At 38.4% G+C, this 19,620-nt stretch overlaps 1 protein-coding gene across 7 annotated transcripts in view; it reads right to left on the bottom strand.

Moving 5' to 3' along the window:
- Positions 1-965: 965 nt before the first annotated feature.
- The window catches only part of LOC124121243 (tyrosine-protein phosphatase non-receptor type 12-like), an 83,689-nt gene continuing 65,034 nt past the window's right edge, over positions 966-19,620 (bottom strand). For 4 of the 7 annotated variants that reach the window (XM_048396931.1, XM_048396930.1, XM_048396932.1 and 1 more), the window contains 6 exons: positions 19,211-19,245; positions 15,778-15,820; positions 12,784-13,145; positions 7,131-7,152; positions 6,802-6,855; positions 966-5,534 (listed from right to left, as the gene is read on the bottom strand). In XM_048396931.1, coding sequence (XP_048252888.1) covers positions 5,464-5,534; positions 6,802-6,855; positions 7,131-7,152; positions 12,784-13,145; positions 15,778-15,820; positions 19,211-19,245 — 587 coding nt within the window. In that variant the 3' untranslated portion in view covers positions 966-5,463. The remainder of the gene's footprint in view (positions 5,535-6,801; positions 6,856-7,130; positions 7,153-12,783; positions 13,146-15,777; positions 15,821-19,210; positions 19,246-19,620) is intronic. The other 3 variants (XM_048396933.1, XM_048396934.1, XR_007221596.1) reach the window with 2 other exon arrangements.

Here is a 19,620-nt window from a genome sequence, read left to right as displayed (position 1 = left end):
GTTGTTTATGATTCATGTGTAAAAAAAGATTTATCGAGTGTTATGCATTCGAAAAAAACCCATAAATCTGTATCCCTTAAGTGAATTCAGGTGAATGAACAGGTATAATAAACTTGGTCAATAAACTTGAGCTTATTAAAAATGTAAGTAAAGTTTGGGAGCCATGCATTACCGCGTGCTATAACCGAGTTAGCACTGTACTGATAGCGAGGGAACACTGTATGAGGTTTGTCCAAAATGAAGTAACTTGCAGTTTACTGTGCAAATGTCAACATAATCAAGATGTATTGGCACCAACATAGCTGACCCAAGGTAAGAATCATAAGTAATATACTACTCAAAAGAAGTTGAAGAACACCCAATAGTTTTCATGTGACTAAGTATACCGTATTCGACGTAATAAGCGCCCCACTCTAATAAGTGCCCATGGCAGTATTTGCTACTATAATGGCTTGTGAACAATCCCATTTAGTGACCCTTCCGATTGATCAATGTACACAAGACCTATTTATTCGTGTATAATATGCACTTGTGTATTACATGCACCCTTAATTATGGGCAATTAAATTCTGGAAAAATATATCTGTCGTACATAAACATTTCAGGCTGTCATATACCGTAAAATTTATCTTTCAACTCTGTTTTTTTCCACCAAAATAAAAGAACCCCCTATTTCTGAGAGCGCCCTGGGTGCTTATTACGTCAAATACGGTAATATAACTATACTATTGGCATAACTATAGACCTATGAAAAACTCTGGTGTTCTTCCAATAATTTTGTAGTACATAAAACTCTGTTCAAAAGGATCAATCAGTAGTTTGCATACAACAGACTATTTTTGGTTTGATTTAATTTCTATTTGAAGGTTTAGCCATGGCTGTAGAAAAACTCTTCCATGCTCACTGCTCGCATGTCCAGTAGATTTAAGTTAACAGGAGTAACACTCCTATGAAAGACAACTGAATCCCTTTTCTGATCTTTATTAACCAAGTGCATGCAACCTGATGGAATAAAAGCTCTGGGGACCATTGAATGTAAATACATAATAATTGTTCTGTTAGTATAAAAAAAGTCATATTGTATTACACAATATGTTGAGTTAGAGGTATTTCACTTATCAACATCCCAGGGACCAATTCAACAGATCAATCTTAGCCCTATGATTGATGCACGTCTGTTAAAATATGGGAGCTGCAATCGTCCTGGCGGTAACATGGCTTTGCAGAATGGCGCCAATGAATTTTCAATAACTTCAAGATCTAAAAGTACATTAACTCGACATATCGCTTTTGATGAGGTTAATTCATGGCCCCACATAGCATACAGTCTAATGAGTTGATAAGTTGGGTAAGACGGTATGTGTTGCTGCCTCCAATAATAAAGGTTCAGGTGGTCATTTTATAATTTGACACACCTGCACAAAATTATGGACCAGTGTAAGTAGATATATCGTGCTATGCAGCACTCACTGATTATTATCTTGTTTTGCCTTTATAAATACCATAACTGACCAATACAATCTAATATCTGGTTCCACAGATTTGTCAATATGTGAAATGCAGGAAGTCAAATAAAAAAGTATTGGGGCAAATTTGAGGACAATTTTCTGACAGAAACCCCGTTAAATAAAAAATCTTAACACCAAACCAAAATTCTTCTTAATTTATCCTTAATTTACTTTTCAAAAACGTCAGGTAAGCTTGTAAAAAAGAAAATAAACTTATCTAGCATATGGTAATATAATACCAGCTACACGTCCAACATTTATGTCCAACATTGGCACCAATCTTGGAACCCTTCTATGTCTCTATACATATTTAATGGTACCAATTAAAGGTCAAGGTTAACTACAGGTGGCTTAACAATGGAACTGTTGCATTAGCAGTAAATATCTGTGTGATAAATACAGTACTGGAATGATGTAAGTTTGGATAACATTGTGTAGAAAACAAGATAAACATCAACAACAAAATAACAGCACAAACTATACAAAATGTTACATCATAAGGATATCTTGTAGGCTGTACAATCATGGCATACAAACAGGTCAGAACTGAAGCTGAAATTGCTGTATCGGCAGATTTGGTGTATACGGCTTATATTGTTTGCAATATAAAATATTTATGGTAACAATAGCTGTACTTATATATATTATCTCGTAACAAAGATCTGTCATTTAATTCAAAGTGTTCAGTAAGAATAGGTCCTATTTTCTTGAAAATCTCTCTCTTCTTGGAGCATATCATTTTCAATAAATGAGTGAATGTTGTTTTACACCAAGTTATATCATTGCTGCATCACTCAACGTTTCGGAGTATATGCTTACTCATTCATTCATTCAGTTTACCTGATGAAGGAGTAAGCATATACTCCGAAACATTGTGTTCCTCATACTTAAGAAGTTGACATCCATAAATTCTCTTCCTTATGTGTATCACTTCTAAATGTCTTTCAAAGACCAGAATGTTTTACATAAATAGTACACAAGTCAATTATTCTCTGAGCTGTGTACACTTTCCAAATGGGGTGACGTCAGTGGAGTTGAACAACACCTGACATATCAGTGAACTGTCACATGTATTCTTGGTGTCATGAATATCCCAATATCTGTATTTGCAGACACATTGACATTACTATCACGCCACACACCAAGGTAATAATAGTTGGTGCATCCTAAGTTATTCAATATCAACAAAAAACCTCTTCACAATAATCAGATAAATCTCTGGAAAATCAGTAAAAATAACTATTTCAATATTTACAACTTCTTAAAACAAAGTATGTATTATCAATTATTTACAAGCACTCACAAGTTACTTTTTAAAGCATATGTCATCAAGTTTCAACAAAAAGATGAAGAGTATCTATCACTGTCATGGTTGGAAGCAGGCATTCCATATACCGAGTAGTTCGGAATATAATGAAGTACCCCTGGGTATCAGTGCTTAGGGGCCGACCATTGATGTTCAAGGACAGAGGGGTAGAAGGGACTCTTTTGGGGAAAATATTATTTGTTCCAGAAAGACATGAGAAAAAAAATAATGTCCTCACATTTTTCACAAAAATAACATTTTTACTTGATGTCCTGAAATAGTATGTGTTGGGGAAAAACAAGGAAATTGTTCAGATCTTTTAACAGGAAGAAATTGTGTTTTCAAAGCAGTAACTGAAAAAATATCCCATCTCTTATCCCAGGCCATCTGCCAAGGTAATTAAATGGTCAGTCTCTTAAAGAAGTTCTTTGAAAAGTATCCATGTTCGAACATCCAAATGCTGTACAGATAAAATACCTCAAACAGCCATCTTTGTCTTATGTCCATGAGAGCAGGGCAAGTGTGTGTGTGTGTGTGTGTGTGTGTGTGTGTGTGTGTGAGTGAGTGAGTGAGTGAGGGGTGAGAACAGTTTTATACCACTATTAGTAATATTCCAACTTTATTGGGGGATGCTAGAAATGGGCTTCACATATTGTACCCATGTGGAGAACTGAACCTGTGTGTGTGTGTGTGTGTGTGTGTGTGTGTGTGTGTGTGTGTGTGAGTGAGTGAGTGTGTGAGTGAGGTGTGAGAACAGTTTTATACCACTATTAGTAATATTCCAACTTTATTGGGGGATGCTAGAAATGGGCTTCACATATTGTACCCATGTGGAGAACTGAACCGGAGTGCAGGCCAAGCTATACAGAGAATGTATTAGGCCATACCAATTAATTTTCTAGTTTTTCCTATTCTATTAATGTGCAATGAAGCAATTAAGAAAAATATATGTGATGTTATGGTTGATTTTAGGTTAAATTCTAAAGAAGACAAATACAAAAGAAATATTCCAATAAACATGATTTTAATTTATTTTTTAACTTTTGCACAATTTAGATAAGATTGTCTCAATAAGAAAAACATGAACTGGTCTGGTATTATCAACATACATTGTTACTGATCCATACAGACCTGCTTGAAGACATAGGTGCTTTACAATACGAGGTGGTTTGAATGCTGTTAACACTGGTTAAACATTTACACAGATAATTTATACACAATATAAAAAAAACAACTTTATTATAAATCATACAATTAAAATATATATATATATATTTGGATAAAACATTTCTGATATGTATGAATTTATGTTCCAATGCTTTAACACAAAAAATGTCAGATTAGAAAATTCTTTGTTCAACAACTCCTTGTCAATGTAATAATGGTTTTAAAAAAAAATCTGTGTTAGTTGCTCACATCAACTTGATGAAAACATGCTCCTTGTGAGCATACAGGGGTCCGGAAACGGTCATATGCGCCGGACATGTCCGATTGGGAATCTCAAATGTCCGATTTAAAATACTGCTTACCGGACATATAAATTTTTCTGTCCGGACATTTTAAAAACAAACAATGCTACCTTCAGGGTCCAAATAATTGATGAGTTTTATCGTATCCCTTCAACAACTTCAGGTGAATAAACAGACATAACAAACTTGGTCAATAAAAGTATGAAATTTGATATAAAACATCACTAGACATGATGATTTTACCATTTAAAATGTACTTCCTGCTCTCAAAGGCATTGTTTTATTTGCAGAGATTAAGATACGCTATTTAAAGGGGGCGTGGCCTAAATGCAAATGTCCGATTGGGATTTTAAATTTTCAGGACCCCTGTGAGCATAGCACAGTCCCTGACAACAGAATCGGAATTCCAAATTAATTTGTACATAAAAATCCCTGTATGATGGCACATCTCTGTACCTCTTGTTGGTGAGTATGTAAAACTATAAGCAGATGAAAGTGTAAGGTTCAAAGTGGGACTCTGGTGCCTACATCCAGTCTAGGGCTGACGTTGTGATTAGTGGCTTGTGTGAAACATTTTATGTGTACATAGGGTAACTGCCAGACTGATGTACATTGTTTAATTTGTGGAAGCTGTGTTTGAACGACGTGAACTAAACCTGCATGGACTGCCTATTGATCCCAACATAGTCCCCTTTATGTTCGGAAACTTTCAGGTACGTTTCCTCAAAACTGTTAGATCTTGTTTTCATTTTGTACGATGTATATTTTATGCCAAGTTCAGGTTTGTATCTGATACAGCTATGATGGTGGCACAATAAATGGGGGTGTCTGAGAGTGAAGTGAGTTTGTGGGATTGAGGGTGTCCATCTGGGGAGTGTTGGAGAGAAGAAGTCTGCCAGGGGAGTCTGTGGGAGAGAGGGTGTCCACCTGGGGAGTGTGGGAGAGAGGGTGTCCACCTGGGGAGTCTGTGGGAGAGAGGGTGTCCACCTGTGGAGTTTGTGGGATTGAGGGTGTCCATCTGGGGAGTCTGTGGGAGAGAAGAAGTCCACCAGGGGAGTCTGTGGGAGAGGAGTCTGCTGAGGAAGTCTGTGAGAGTCCAGGGAGTCCAGAGGGTGACATTCACCAGGCACAGCTATGGTGGTGACAGAGTGTTCTGCCGCCACATGCCGCGACGGCGCCACTACATGTAGGTCTTCCAGTATCTGGGTTCCTCCTTCTTGCCTTTCGGTTTTTGTGGACGATGGTCAAAACCTGAAAAATGGCCAAATCAAACTCTTTTGTAATTTAAAGATTTGTTAGTGTATTCACTGCTGTTTAAAACATGAAAAATATCCATCTGCTGCCATGACATACCCAAAATTGTAAAAACGTGGTACTTATTGTCACCTAGTATTAAGACGTTAGAACAAAGACTGGTCGGCGCAGGGTTAGTTTATTGTATGGGGGTATCCATGTTAAACTGTCAACTCAGAGGGCTGAAGCCAGGTCTAGTACAAGCAGCCACGCACATACCAATCTCATTAAAATCAGACTTAAGTTATCGGTACTGCTAAACAAAGATCTGAGGACATCCCATTAGGGGTCACATTAGGACGACCTTTCATCCGACCAATCAGAGCATCGCTTACCAGATTATGAAAGTGACAGACGGAATGGGATTTCTAATCATGCAACCTCGAAAACTTTAACTTCGAACGATAGTTACGGGTTTAACAACTGAATCCATACAATCTAGACCATCTATTAGCCATTTCAGAATGTTCTTTTGTTCAGGTTTCAAATTTGTAATCGCGAATTTGTCAAAATATATATCAAGGCGTAGGCACCAATTTGAAATTAGTGCCGTAAAGCACAAGAAAGCTGCTTTCTGATTGGTCATTCCATTGGCCGGTCAAAGTTCGCGCAAGGTCGGTCTGACGTGACCCGTAATGGGATGTCCTCAGATCTTTGTTTAGCTGTAGCGAGAACTAAGATCTGATTTTAATGTGATTGCGCACATACATGCAAGCACACTGACACATAGGTGCCATAATCTTGGACACAACGTTCAATCCCATTTTACCTCACTACTATATGTGAGCTTGAAGTGTATCAAGGATAGCCTACAGTATGCAAAAATGGATGTAAATCTTATCACAGAGGTTAAGGGCATGTTCATTTTACTGTTTACAAAAATTCATTTCTGGTCATGGTTGTTGTGCCATTGATAAATAGGTAAATGTGTGAGTGAGTGATTTGGTTTCATACAGTGTTTAGCAATATTCCAACAATATCACGGCAGGGTACACTAGAAACTGTTAGATATGTTTGCAGTGAAGAGGGCGTCTGTTGAAATATCTAAAGAATTTATAGTGTCATTACAGCCCAAACAGGAATTTATGCCCATGATGTAATAGAGGTAAATTGTTCAAGGGAAATATAGGCAATATGAGCATGTGGGGAACCGAACCCGGACCTTCAGTGTGACAAGTGAACGCTCTAACCACTCGGCTACCTGACTGCCTGAATGAAACCTTACCTACATCTTGGCCTCTGAATCTATACACGCCTGGTATACCTTGCACCACTTGCACTGAAACAGAAAACAGCACAAACACATAAACAAAACAAGACCCATACTACACAAAATACAGCTGGTTCCAAGTACCAACGTCAAACTGCAACAGTAGAATAGTGTTTTCTTCTGGGGTCCAAACAGTAAGGCTATTTGATGTAATGACATAAAACAAAGGCCATTTAACTGAGGGACTGTTGCTCACCAGTTACATATTAAGAATAATAAAATTGAAATGTGTAGATAAATATATTATGAAATACAGTACTGAATTTTTACAAAGAACAGCTTACCTGCTGGTCGTTGATTTCGAATCTGTAAATGAGACAAATAGTCATTAATTACTTCATCAAAATCAAAAAACAGTAAAACCCAGGGAAAATCAAGACGGTATAGTTCCCAATGAAATTGTCTGGTTTAACAATTGTCTGTGCCAAATGTACTAATGAACAATGGGTAGGGAGGGATGTCCCTTCAAATGTTTTGTTCTTATTTAAAGCTGCTCGCAGCAGTATTCAAGCGATATGACAGCAGTCTGTTGACAACAGACACTGGGACAGAAAATCCAGGTTTCGATCTACCAAACTGCGATATGATATGCATCAACCAAGTCAGCGAACCTGACCACCCGTCCATGCTAGTCACCTGTTACGACAAACATGGTTTGGTGAAGACCGATTCTAACCCAGATCTTCACTGGGAGCCCTTATCTTGATCCTTGTGTTTCAAATATGTCATAATACCTTAAACCTGCATCAGTGGACACTTCATTAACTCAATACCTCCAGCCATTAAAATGACTGATCCAAAATGACCCAATCATCACTCCTTTAACTGGTTGGATTACACTGAAACTGGTTGAATTGCACTGAAACTGGTTGGATTACACTGAGACTGGTTGGATTACACTGAAACTGGTTGGATTACACTGAGACTGGTTGGATTACTGGGATTCAAACCAATAATCATCGGTTTCTGGCATGGTCAAGGGACGCAATGGGCCATGACTGGGCCACCCGTGTCCCCCCCCAAGGTCTGACCAATGGGTCTTTTATGATTTTTTTACAATTCTTACAGAAATAAAGCAAACAATTTAATATCCTGTGATAACAATATTTCAAAAGGGTGAAACAATTGGCTATATTATACAAAACAGGGGAGTAACTAGGAATATTTAAATTGTAAGCACATGAATGCTGCATAGCTTGACAAAGAATTGCACAATCTTTACTATGTTGCCTAGAAAACGTTAGTACTTTCTATGACAAGTTTAATTGTTTCTAAATAAGCAAATATCAGATCCAACACTGGTAGTGAACAGTTATGTTAACAGTCACAAATACAAGGCGATCCAAACACAAGCAGGTTCCAGTAATTCTGTCTCCAATATTGAAGCCAAATTGATGAATTGCAAACGTGAAACGTAACAGCTCAGATTTGAACCCACATCCTCAGAGTCAGGCACCTAATCCCCTTTTCTGAATTAATGTTAAAATACCTTATCATACCTTCATGTCAGAATGATGAGACCTGATTGGTAAACGTTATCTTGATAAAATACTGTGTAACCCGCTTGGAGGGTAATACATTACTCAACGAGGAAATAAATCTCTTGTACCCCGCCATGAGCAACACAAGCTGCACGTGGATTTCTGAGAAGAAAATTAAATCCCTCAAACCCCGTTTCAAATCAAAAGTCACATGCTTTTCCAAGTCAGTCTAAGTCACATGACAAAATGCAAGTTAACCTAAGCTCAATCGAAGTGCTGCTTTCTATCAATGTTGAATTTGTGTTAATTCTTTTACAATGTCACATTGAACATGTCGGTAGGATTAATTTGTAGCAGGGTCACTCAGGGTACATGGGGTTTTATGCATCCCTCATTAGGTCTTATACCATGAGCTGGAGGCTCGTGGTATAAAACCTAACGTAGGACGCATGTACCCCGAGTGATCCTGCTACAACTTATATTATCCACGTAACAGATACGACTTACAACATACAGGTGCATAGAGTATTGAAACAAGGAAAATGCTCAATCCCCCAGATATATTACAGATATACTATCAAACAGACAACTATTCTAAAGAAACTTTGTAACAGGTTAATCTGAAAAAGAATTTACTTAAGAGAAAGTTAAATACACTCAGTACACAGCAGTTCAAATAGAAACGTAAATATTCTGCACACATTTTGTGATGTTACAGTCATATATTAAAGTGATTTTTTATTCCTTACATCTGTTGCTTAATTCTCAGAAGTGTGCATTGAGTTTGTTTGAACAATTTCAGGTTGCTCAGTTGTGTACGGTATTAGGTGGTCAGGCTCGGTGTCGTTGTTGATGCATGTCATCGTATCCCAATTGCATAGCTGGATGCTCATGATGTCAATCACTGGATTGTCTGGCTCAGACTCGATTATTTACAGACTGGCGCCTATAGCTGTAATATTGCTGAGTGCGGCGTTTGATCCCTGCACTACCACATGCACATGACCCATTTGTAACAACTCATGTCATTACGGCAAGCTGAATTCAGTTTTCGGAAAGGGGCGAGTTGTGATAAATAGCACACGGTCCTTCCAGCCATTCAATAACCCAGGTTTGGCAACCGATACATTGTTTATTGTGTGAAGTATAACCTCATTGAGCATTCTGAGTAAAATCACATAACAATTGCATGCATATTTTCTGTTAAGCAAAGGAAATTAAAAGTGCACAACAAACCGTGATGTAATCAGTTTGTGGGCGGTTCTCTATGCTGGAACGGTTATGTGTGATGACAGTTTTTCATCGTTTGTGTTAAGCTAAATAGTCTGAAGAAATTATGATATATAAAGAAAATATCATTCCATCAAAATATCTGAATAGAACCAAAATCCTCTTGTGAAGTGAAAAAAAGTTGTTACCAAAGAACCTGTGCTAAATACATGAAAAAAAATCTAAATTGAAATCAGAACAATTGGCCATTGTGAGATCCATAAATGCAATTTGCTTATAAATGTGCTGAGGAAATTATATTCAAACTACAGGGAAATAACAGATTTTTAACTTTTGTGTTCGTGTCTTAGCAGAGGTTTTAGTTTTCAAACCAGTGCCCTGTTCCACAAAGCGATCTTAGCGCCACAAGTGTCGTAAGTCTATGTTAAAGTATGGGAGTTACTATCATCTTAGTGCTAAGATGGCTTTGTGGAGTGAGTGAGTGAATGAGTATGGTTTTACGCCGCTTTTAGCAATATTCCAGCAATATCACAGCGGGGAACACCAGAAATGGGCTTCACACATTGTACCCATGTCGGGAATCGAACCCGGGTCTTCGGCATGACAAGCTAACGCTTTAACCACTAGGCTACCCGACCACCCCTCGCTTTGTGGAACAGGGCTCAGGTATGATTAATATTTTCACAGATGAATCTGTTGGATCAGAAACCACATATCGAGACCATAGATCGGTATTGGTCCAACCAGAGACCATATATCGGTATTGGTCCAACCAGAGACCATATATCGGTATTGGTCCAACCAGAGACCATATATCGGTATTGGTCAAGCCAGAGACCATATATTGATATTGGTCCAACCAGAGACCATATACCGGTATTGGTCCAACCAGAGACCATATATCGGTATTGGTCCAACCAGATACAATATATCGGTATTGGTCCAACCAGTGACCATATATCGGTATTGGTTCAACCAGATACAATATATCGGTATTGGTTCAACCAGAGACCATATATCGGTATTGGTCCAACCAGAGACCATATATCGGTATTGGTCCAACCAGAGACCATATATCGGTAGATAGCCTCTGGTTGTATTTTCCAGAACCCATAATCAGTGTGCCAAAATAACATTACCCAAACAGATTGTGTTTTCTTTAAGTTTTGTAAGATTTTCACAGAATGTATTTTCCTTAACAGACATCGTTTGGACGACGACATTGTATGACACACTTTCTTTTATTTCAAAGCTAACAAGTTGGGTCGGGACTTAACTGACATGTTGTTCCTTCCCAGGGAATACAGGTTATCTAGTTTCATAATGTCATTTCAAGACATCCTTTTGTCTTTTTATGAATATAACAAAAAATCCAACTTCGTCATTTTTACTTTTCGTGCATGAAAATGGGTCACATGTCTACAGCAGACACCAGACCATTGTCCCAGACTGACCTAGGCACCAGAACATTGTCTCAGACTAACCAAGGCACCAGACTATTATCCCCGATAGAACCAGGCACCAGACCATTGTCCCAAACTGACCAAGGCAGCAGACCATTGTCCCAGACTGACCAAGGCAGCAGACCATTTTCCACAATAGACCCAGGCACAGATCATTGTCCCTGACTGACCAAGGCAGCAGACCATTGTCCCTGATAGACCAAGGCACAGACCATTGTCCGAGGCTGACCCAGGCACCAGACAACTGTCCCAAACTGACCAAGGCAGCAGACCATTGTCCCCGATAGACCCAGGCACCAGACCATTGTCCCAGACTAACCAAGGCAGCAGACCATTGTCCCTGATAGACCCAGGCACCAGACCATTGTTCCAGACTGACCTGAGCACAAGACCATTATCCCAGCAAACCGACACCAGACCGGACCAAGGCACCAGACAATTGTCCCAGACTGACCTAGGCACCAGAACATTGTCTCAGACTAACCCAGGCACCAGACTATTATCCACGATAGAACCAGGCACCAGACCATTGTCCCAAACTGACCAAGGCAGCAGACCATTGTCCCAAACTGACCAAGGCAGCAGACCATTGTCCCCGATAGACCCAGGCACCAGACCATTGTCCCAGACTAACCAAGGCAGCAGACCATTGTCCCTGATAGACCCAGGCACAGACCATTGTCCGAGACTGACCCAGGCACCAGACCATTGTCCTACACTGGATCCAGGAATCAGACCATTGTTCCAGACTGTCATAGGCATAAGAACATTGTCCCATGCTGACCCAGGCGCTAGACCATTGTCCCAGACTGATCTGGGCACCAGACCATTGTCCACGACTGACGTGGGCATCAGACCATTGTCCTTGACTGTCATAGGCACCAGACCATTGTCTCAGACTGACCTGGGCATCAGACCATTGTCCCAGACTGACCTGGGGACCAGACCATTATCCCAGACTGACCGTCGGAACCAGATCGTCATCCCAGAATGACATAACAACCAGGCATTCATCCTAGGAACCAGAACATTGTCCCAGAATGGCATAGGCAGCAGACAATTGCCCAAAAATATCCTAGGCACCAGACCACTGTCCAAGGATGACATAGACACCGGACCATTGTCTGAGATTGACCTAGAAACAACAGAATTTTCTCAGAAAGACATATGACAAAGTCATTGTCCAAGACTGACCAAGGTACCAGACAATTGCCCTGCACTGGATCCAGGCATCAGACCATTGCCAAGATTGAGCCAAGCATGAGAACATTGTTCCAAAGTGACCAAGACAACAGACCAATGTTCTACACTGGATCAAGGCATCAGGCCATTGTCCCAGACTGACCTAGGCACCAGATCATTGTCTCAGAATGGCATAGGTACCATACCATTGTCCAAGAATGTACCTAGGCACCAGAAACTTCTCAGAATGACTAAAGCACCTGACCATCGTCCCAGAATGACACAGGCACCGTACAATTTGTACCAGGCACCAGAACATTGTCCCAGAATGACATAGGCACCATACTATTGTCTCTGAATGTTCTAGACACCAGACAACTGTCTCAGACTTACCTAGACTAAAAACTACCAATGAGGTTTTATCATAAATTATTTTTACGTCAAGACATGTCTCTGAACATTTGTATTGACTATTGGAATAAATTGTACAAAAAGACCCTGTGACAGGGACACACAAATATATTCACGGTAACAAAGACCATTGGGTTCCTTATCAAGCATCTTCTGCTTGTTCCACTCACATGAAATATATCCTTCATTACCCCAAACGGATTCCGAGAATTGGTACCAGCTGAATTGTGATTTTGAAATTGGAGTTGCTGGTGATTCCCAGGGGGTGCTCGACTAACTGAAGGACCTTCTGTCCTTCTTGGTGACTCCTGTACGTTTGAGATCTCCGAGTAGACGCTGTCCATGCTGCTGGCCACACTTCGGGTCATAGGACTGCTGGAAGATGTTGTTTCGATAGTCCTTGATGATGCTGATGCTGCTGCTGCTGCTCCAGAACTGTCAAGTCTTGATCGTGCAGAGGGGACAGCCCCACCTAATGCACTGACTGTCCCGAATCCAGAGGCTGGTGGTGGAGATAGTGTTGTAATTGCCTCTGGAAGATGTGTAGGACAATACTTATAATGTGATGATGTTTCACTTGTATATTTATAGTTTTTACTCTAATTATGCATGTGGGTAACTATTTTGAGGCATGTGAAAGAGTTGACTTATGAAATTAAAATCTTCTTACTTATAAAATGAAAATACAAAATATAACGGAAGATACACAAAAGTCTGATTAGTTTATTAATATGAGTTTGTTAGACACCTCTATAACTTGAATTATTGAATAATAAGTACAATCTGCTCCAATGAAAAGGGTGAATAGCTATAGTAATAATAGTCCAAAATATCTATTGCAGCAAGATCTGTAAAAAATAACTGGAACAAATGATGACATAATGAACATAAGATTGGAATAAGACATTTAACATTTGAATTGGGACTAAAAGGATTAAAATGGATTGGAATTCGGTGAAATCATGAGTGAGTGAGTGAGTGAGTGAGTGAGTGAGTGAGTGAGTGAGTGCAGGTGCTATGTCTTAGTTACATCACTGCAGGTCAGCCTATAGTTTATAAAGTGCACAAAGTGACACAGGTTGTAGATATTTGCCACTGTGGTGTAACCTTCAAGCACAGGTACAGTGCTAACAAACCAAGGATCATAAGCAGGACAAAACTTGGATTTCAACTAATGATCATCAGATCCTTTCATGAAAAGGGATGGAACTCTGAACAGCAAATTGCAGGGCCACAGGCAATTGGGCCAATTGAAGTTAGGATATACAAGATTGGAATACATGATACATAATCAGGCATCAAGGATGAATGAAATCAGAATGAGTTGGTTGGGGCATATTTTTATATTACTCATACAAGAAGCTTCATACGCACTGAAGTCTTATATTTCTGTATTACACATGCATCAAAAATTTCTATATCACACATGCTTGGTAGTCCTATATTTCTGTATTACAAACAGATGGAAACTGTATATCTCCATATTTAACATGCATTGAAGCCTTGTATTTCCATATTAAATCCAGCCTTGTATTTCTGTATTACAAATGCACAGAAGTTTCATATTTCTATATTACACCATGTTACACAAGCATTGAGGCATTTTATTTCTGTATTACACAAGCATTGAGCATTGAAGCCTTTTATTTCTGTATTACACATGCTTGGTAGTCCTAATATTTCTGTAATATACATGCATTGAAGTCTACATGAAAATTAAATTATTTCATTACAAATGTAAAACCTTGAAATGTATATTCTCCCTACCAAGCAGGCTAGATGTGACTGAAACAAGTATTCCGTATTTGTAAAATCTTTAAAATTATAAAAAAAGTAACAAAAGATATTTGAGGTCAATAAAATTCTTTATCATGCATTTGGATATGCTTATATACAAAATCAACTTGAAAATATTCTTGAAACCTACAAGGCCGCTGTTGGAAGCAAAAGAAAACACGCTGGTCAAGTAACCAAAATGGCACTTTGCGAAATGAACAGTCTCGATTAACAAGTTAAATGAGAAATTGACAGCTTATAACAAAGTGTTATGCTCACTGCAATGAAAATATCACTTGTCTCAACTTCTTTCACACTGAAGTATATAATAAATTTCTGTATTACACATGCATGGACGCTAATATTTCTGTATTACACATGCATGGACGCTAATATTTCTGTATTACACATGCATGGAAGGCTAATATTTCTATATATTTCACATGCATGGACAGTAATATTTCTGTATTACACATACATGGAAGGCTAATATTTCTGTATTACACATGCATGGATAGTAATATTTCTGTATTACACGTGCATGGAAGGCTAATATTTCCGTATTACACATGCATGAACGCTAATATTTCTGTATTACACATGCATGGAAGGCTTATATTTCCGTATTACACATGCATGGACGCTAATATTTCTGTATTACACATGCATGGAAGGCTTATATTTCCGTATTACACATGCATGGACGCTAATATTTCTGTATTACACGTGCATGGAAGGCTAATATTTCTGTATTACACATGCATGGACGCTTATATTTCCGTATTACACATGCATGGATGCTAATATTTCTGTATTACACATGCATGGAACGCTAACACTTCTGTATTACACATGCAATGAAGACACATATTATTGGATGTCATATTGATGATAAGAAAACAATGAGACATTTGCTTCAGATTTGAGACCAAATATCAGCCTCTAAGCAGGTCTAGATAAACCTCTGCATTTTGAACACCCAATCCTCATTTTGGCACAAAACCCCTCTTCGACATCCGAATCTCCATTATAGAAAAGATCTATAGTAAACATAGTAACACATGCTTTGATTGTGCCATGCAATGCGATCAATACAGAGAGTATTAAAAATGTGTTTCATACAAAATGGTATAAATTTAATAAAAAGCCATACAAATTCAACTGCTGTGAAGATTAGTTGATATATGTCATGCAATATGATCGATGCACAATTCATCAACATCATGCCTTGATCTCCTTTGATTGATTGATGTCGTACAACACACGCCATACAAAGTATCAGTGATGAAGGTCACCCAGCACATTTATTATTAACTTCATCCAAGTGAACCAAACGTTAGTGCATAAACTGTGATATGTGCAAATGTGCAATACGTGACGTAACTCACCCTCCTTCTCGTACCCTCGAGATGGCAACTCTGGGGCAAAGTCCTGAAGCAGCACAAGATACTACTAGCTCATCATATCACAACTACTCATATCTACTTGAAAAAAATACAACAATATTTACATTTAGTGGTGTCATGATAGGCTTACCTCAATTATCGTGACACTCAATTGGTACCATTTGTGTGTGAAATACTCCCATGTTACATCTGACTTCGCTAACACATGGTTGTTGGTATCCAGCACTTTGTGTTAACTTGCATGAATGGTTAATAAAGGGTTGTTCTGATAATTTTGGGCATTAAATGTAGCATTTTGTTTCATGATACACTGTAAGGTAACAAGTCCGAATGGTTATCTGGTGGGTTATTGCAAAATGAAGTGAACATTTATTATTGCAAAACATGAATTAATACATTGGCATGTGTATCATGTAAAGTTACGACGTATCGAAGCATAGTCTAATCGTGACAACCCTATCTTACATGAAGTCTTCAACAGACATTTAGAAGTTGAAAGAACATGAGGACATCAAACTTTCATGGATAACAAGTTCTGTATTGTTGTAACAACATTTCTTGGCTACCTCTTGCCCCTTCATCAGGTGAGGGGCGGTCGGGTAGAAAAGTGGTTAAAGCGTTAGCTCATCACGCCGAAGACCCGGGTTTGATTCCCAACATGGGTACAATGTGTGAAGCCCATTTCTGGTGTCCCCCGCCATCATATTGCTGGAATATTGCTTAAAGCGGCGTAAAACCATACTCCCTCACTCATCAGGTAAATATATATACATGCTGAAATGTTTACAAAAAGTAGGATGTAAAAGGATATCAATGTTACATTATCAAAGATATTAATGTCCGTCCATGTGGTTATTCAGCTAAAGTGTCAATATGGTGCCCAAAGACAAACAACGTGAAGCAATTGAATATGCCTGTGCTGACAAAGACCAGCTGCCTTCTAAACCAGCAATGTGTGAACCAGAACATACCAAACAATAGGGCTGCACGGTATACCGCAATATGCTTTTCAAATGATAAGTTTTGCAATATTCTCTCTGTGTTCCAGTACATTGGGTAAACAATAACTAACATTAGTATTTGAATCGTTTAACTAACAATTTACACAGACATTGATCCACAAATGATGTTTCCCTTCAAAATTGATTGCCCAAACGCTGAAATGCGGAAGTGATTTTTCTCTCGTATTGTTATCTCCCCTGCATCCATGACTTTTTAATGCTGCACAAATATTGAGTAATATTTACTGTAGAAATGGGATCTGCATGTACATTGGTGTCCCATAATAAGATTTATACCTGAATCGCAATATATTGCAATGTGATTGTTTGCCAATACACAGCCCTACCAAAGAAGAGAAGTGCTGGCATTAGAAGAAGGCACTAGGCACAGCTAAAATGGATTTAGCAGCATGGAATCTGTTCATCTGTTATAACAGTGTTCCGTTAGCTTTAATGTTATACCATTGTTCAATCTTCCAACAATTTGTTTACACTAATAGAAATAGATAGTTCCTAATATGTAAACAAGACGCTAGATAGTGTATCTTCACCAAATATGGCAATTTGCATCCATCAAGCATGACCACTGTCCACATAATCATTTGATTCATTCCAGGCTCTTAAGTAATTATCTAATGTACAGTACACTACACCATTATCATCATTAAAGGACATTGCCTGCAACAACCCTTGAAATTAATCCCTCGGAGTCCCCTACCCCCATATATGTAAGACAAGGTGAAACCCTATATTGAATCTAAGGACCCCTAAATCTTTACCTTTTAACATAAGGGACTTTCATGCATACATTTCGTACACTGCTACGACTATCGTAACTTAGCAATGCCCTAGAAATCGTATGGCAGTTACGACAGTCGTAGTGTTACGATTGATATCTGGAGGCCGTGGAGGCTACAGTTTCTCTATGCTTAGTTCCTGATAGTGGGAAGAGTCAACTTTGTTCCAGGAGATAGAAAGTGCTAAGGTTTCAAGTCTTAGTTCAAGATAACATGGTAACAAAGGTCTGTTTCAACTGTATGATTACAAATGTTGAGTAAATAAGTCGGTAACCTCCAACCAATTTCAATGGTGCTCCAATGGTCCACAAACAAACCCAGCCTATCAATGTCAAAGTGACATCAATGCATCTATGATGCACTGATGACTCCCCATCCGCGACATTTTCACTTTTCAAAAGATCGTCTGCAATGACAGTCGGTGATTCATATTGAGTGATTTCAGAAACGAAACTGAAACGAACTAAAATGCTCAAAAATATTTTCAGAACTATTCAAGATAGAATATTTATTGTATTTTAACATCTTGTCAAAGGTTTTTGATTACTAAACAACAAATAACAATATAATTTTGATCAAAGTTTTGATACGCTTTCTACTAAAGTAAATTAAATTTTGTTTCCTATGCAAATCCTGTCAATCATTTATTCAGCAACCCAAGGGACGTAACTCATGTTCGAAATTCCGGTTATTATCGATCGGTCTTTGACAGTTTTTTACAATAATTGCTGTGAACTGTCTTTCTTCGTTAATTGATTAAAGATTTAGTGAGTATTGAATCTAAAGGTAGGGATTAACAGCTGATAAAGTAAGTGACTGTACAAGAAATTACTGTGCGCGACAGATCGCGCTTTGAGTTTTTTATGAGGGGTGATTTGATTTTTTTTAGCGTGAATCACGCAATTGTGCAGTCTGGGTTGGACACTGAATTACACCCTTTCCGATTGATCAATGTACACAAGACTTATCTATTCGTGTATAATACGTGTGTTATATGCATCCTTAATTATGGGAAATTAAATTCTGGAAACATATATCCGTCGTATATAAACATTTCAGGCTGTCAGTATAAACCACGAAATTCACGATCTTTCAACTCTGTTGTTTTTCATCAAAATAATTTTCTAATAAGAGCCCTCTATTTCTAATTTTTTTTGCCCTGGGTGCTTATTATGTCCAATACGGTACTTCACAGGTTTGTAGAGACAACACTTGGTTCTTCCATCATCCATGAATACATATGGCAGCTTAAGTTTGCGATGTAGTTGGACATTTTAATCAACGAACCAAGCCATGGCCTGGTTCCATCGAGACGGAAATAGCCAGTGGTGCGACCAATGAGCACTCAGATGACATCAGCAATGTTTCTAGTGCCTCATGTGCCATAGCCTTGCAGACTTGACTGTCCACACTGCTTCACAAAGTTCCCAGGCGGATTTATAAGGGCTCGTTTGACTTCTTTGAGTTATACATGAAAATAGACACACATGATTATTACACTCCAAAGTGGTCATATGTATTCACACGTGATGGACGAAGGTAGTGTGTACAAACCTGTGATGCACTGATGATGCACAAAACCCTACTCACTCACAGAAAAGATGAGTTAACACTTACATAAGTGGGGCTCTCTGGGCCTGTTGTTGCATGCTCTGTTGAACAGAAGAAGCAAGGTGGTCAGTACACAGTTTATACATCAGAACAATCAAGTGGCAACTAAGCAAAACTGTTATATTTTTCAGTTACGGCTTCAACTGATCTGAGGCTTAAGTGTTATCAGAAAACATAATAAATATATTCTGAAATTTATGACCATATGCCTGAGAATCCAATCAATGATGGATTAAGAAATTAAGAAGATAGAATTACAAAATTTATAGATAACTTAAAGTAACTATTAATGTTTTTGACATTACATAACTTCACATATAATATATACATGTTAACCTGTAAAACATCCCACTTGACTAACCAACCCACGCACCTTCATGCCACATAAAATACAAAATATTGAGCTGCACAATTTG

Source organism: Haliotis rufescens, unplaced genomic scaffold (assembly GCF_023055435.1).
Source record: "Haliotis rufescens isolate VD_foot unplaced genomic scaffold, xgHalRufe1.0.p SCAF_16, whole genome shotgun sequence".
Classification (NCBI taxonomy): domain Eukaryota; kingdom Metazoa; phylum Mollusca; class Gastropoda; order Lepetellida; family Haliotidae; genus Haliotis; species Haliotis rufescens.
The sequence above is the reverse complement of the archived record's forward strand: the minus strand, read 5'-3'. Positions and strand labels throughout refer to the sequence as shown.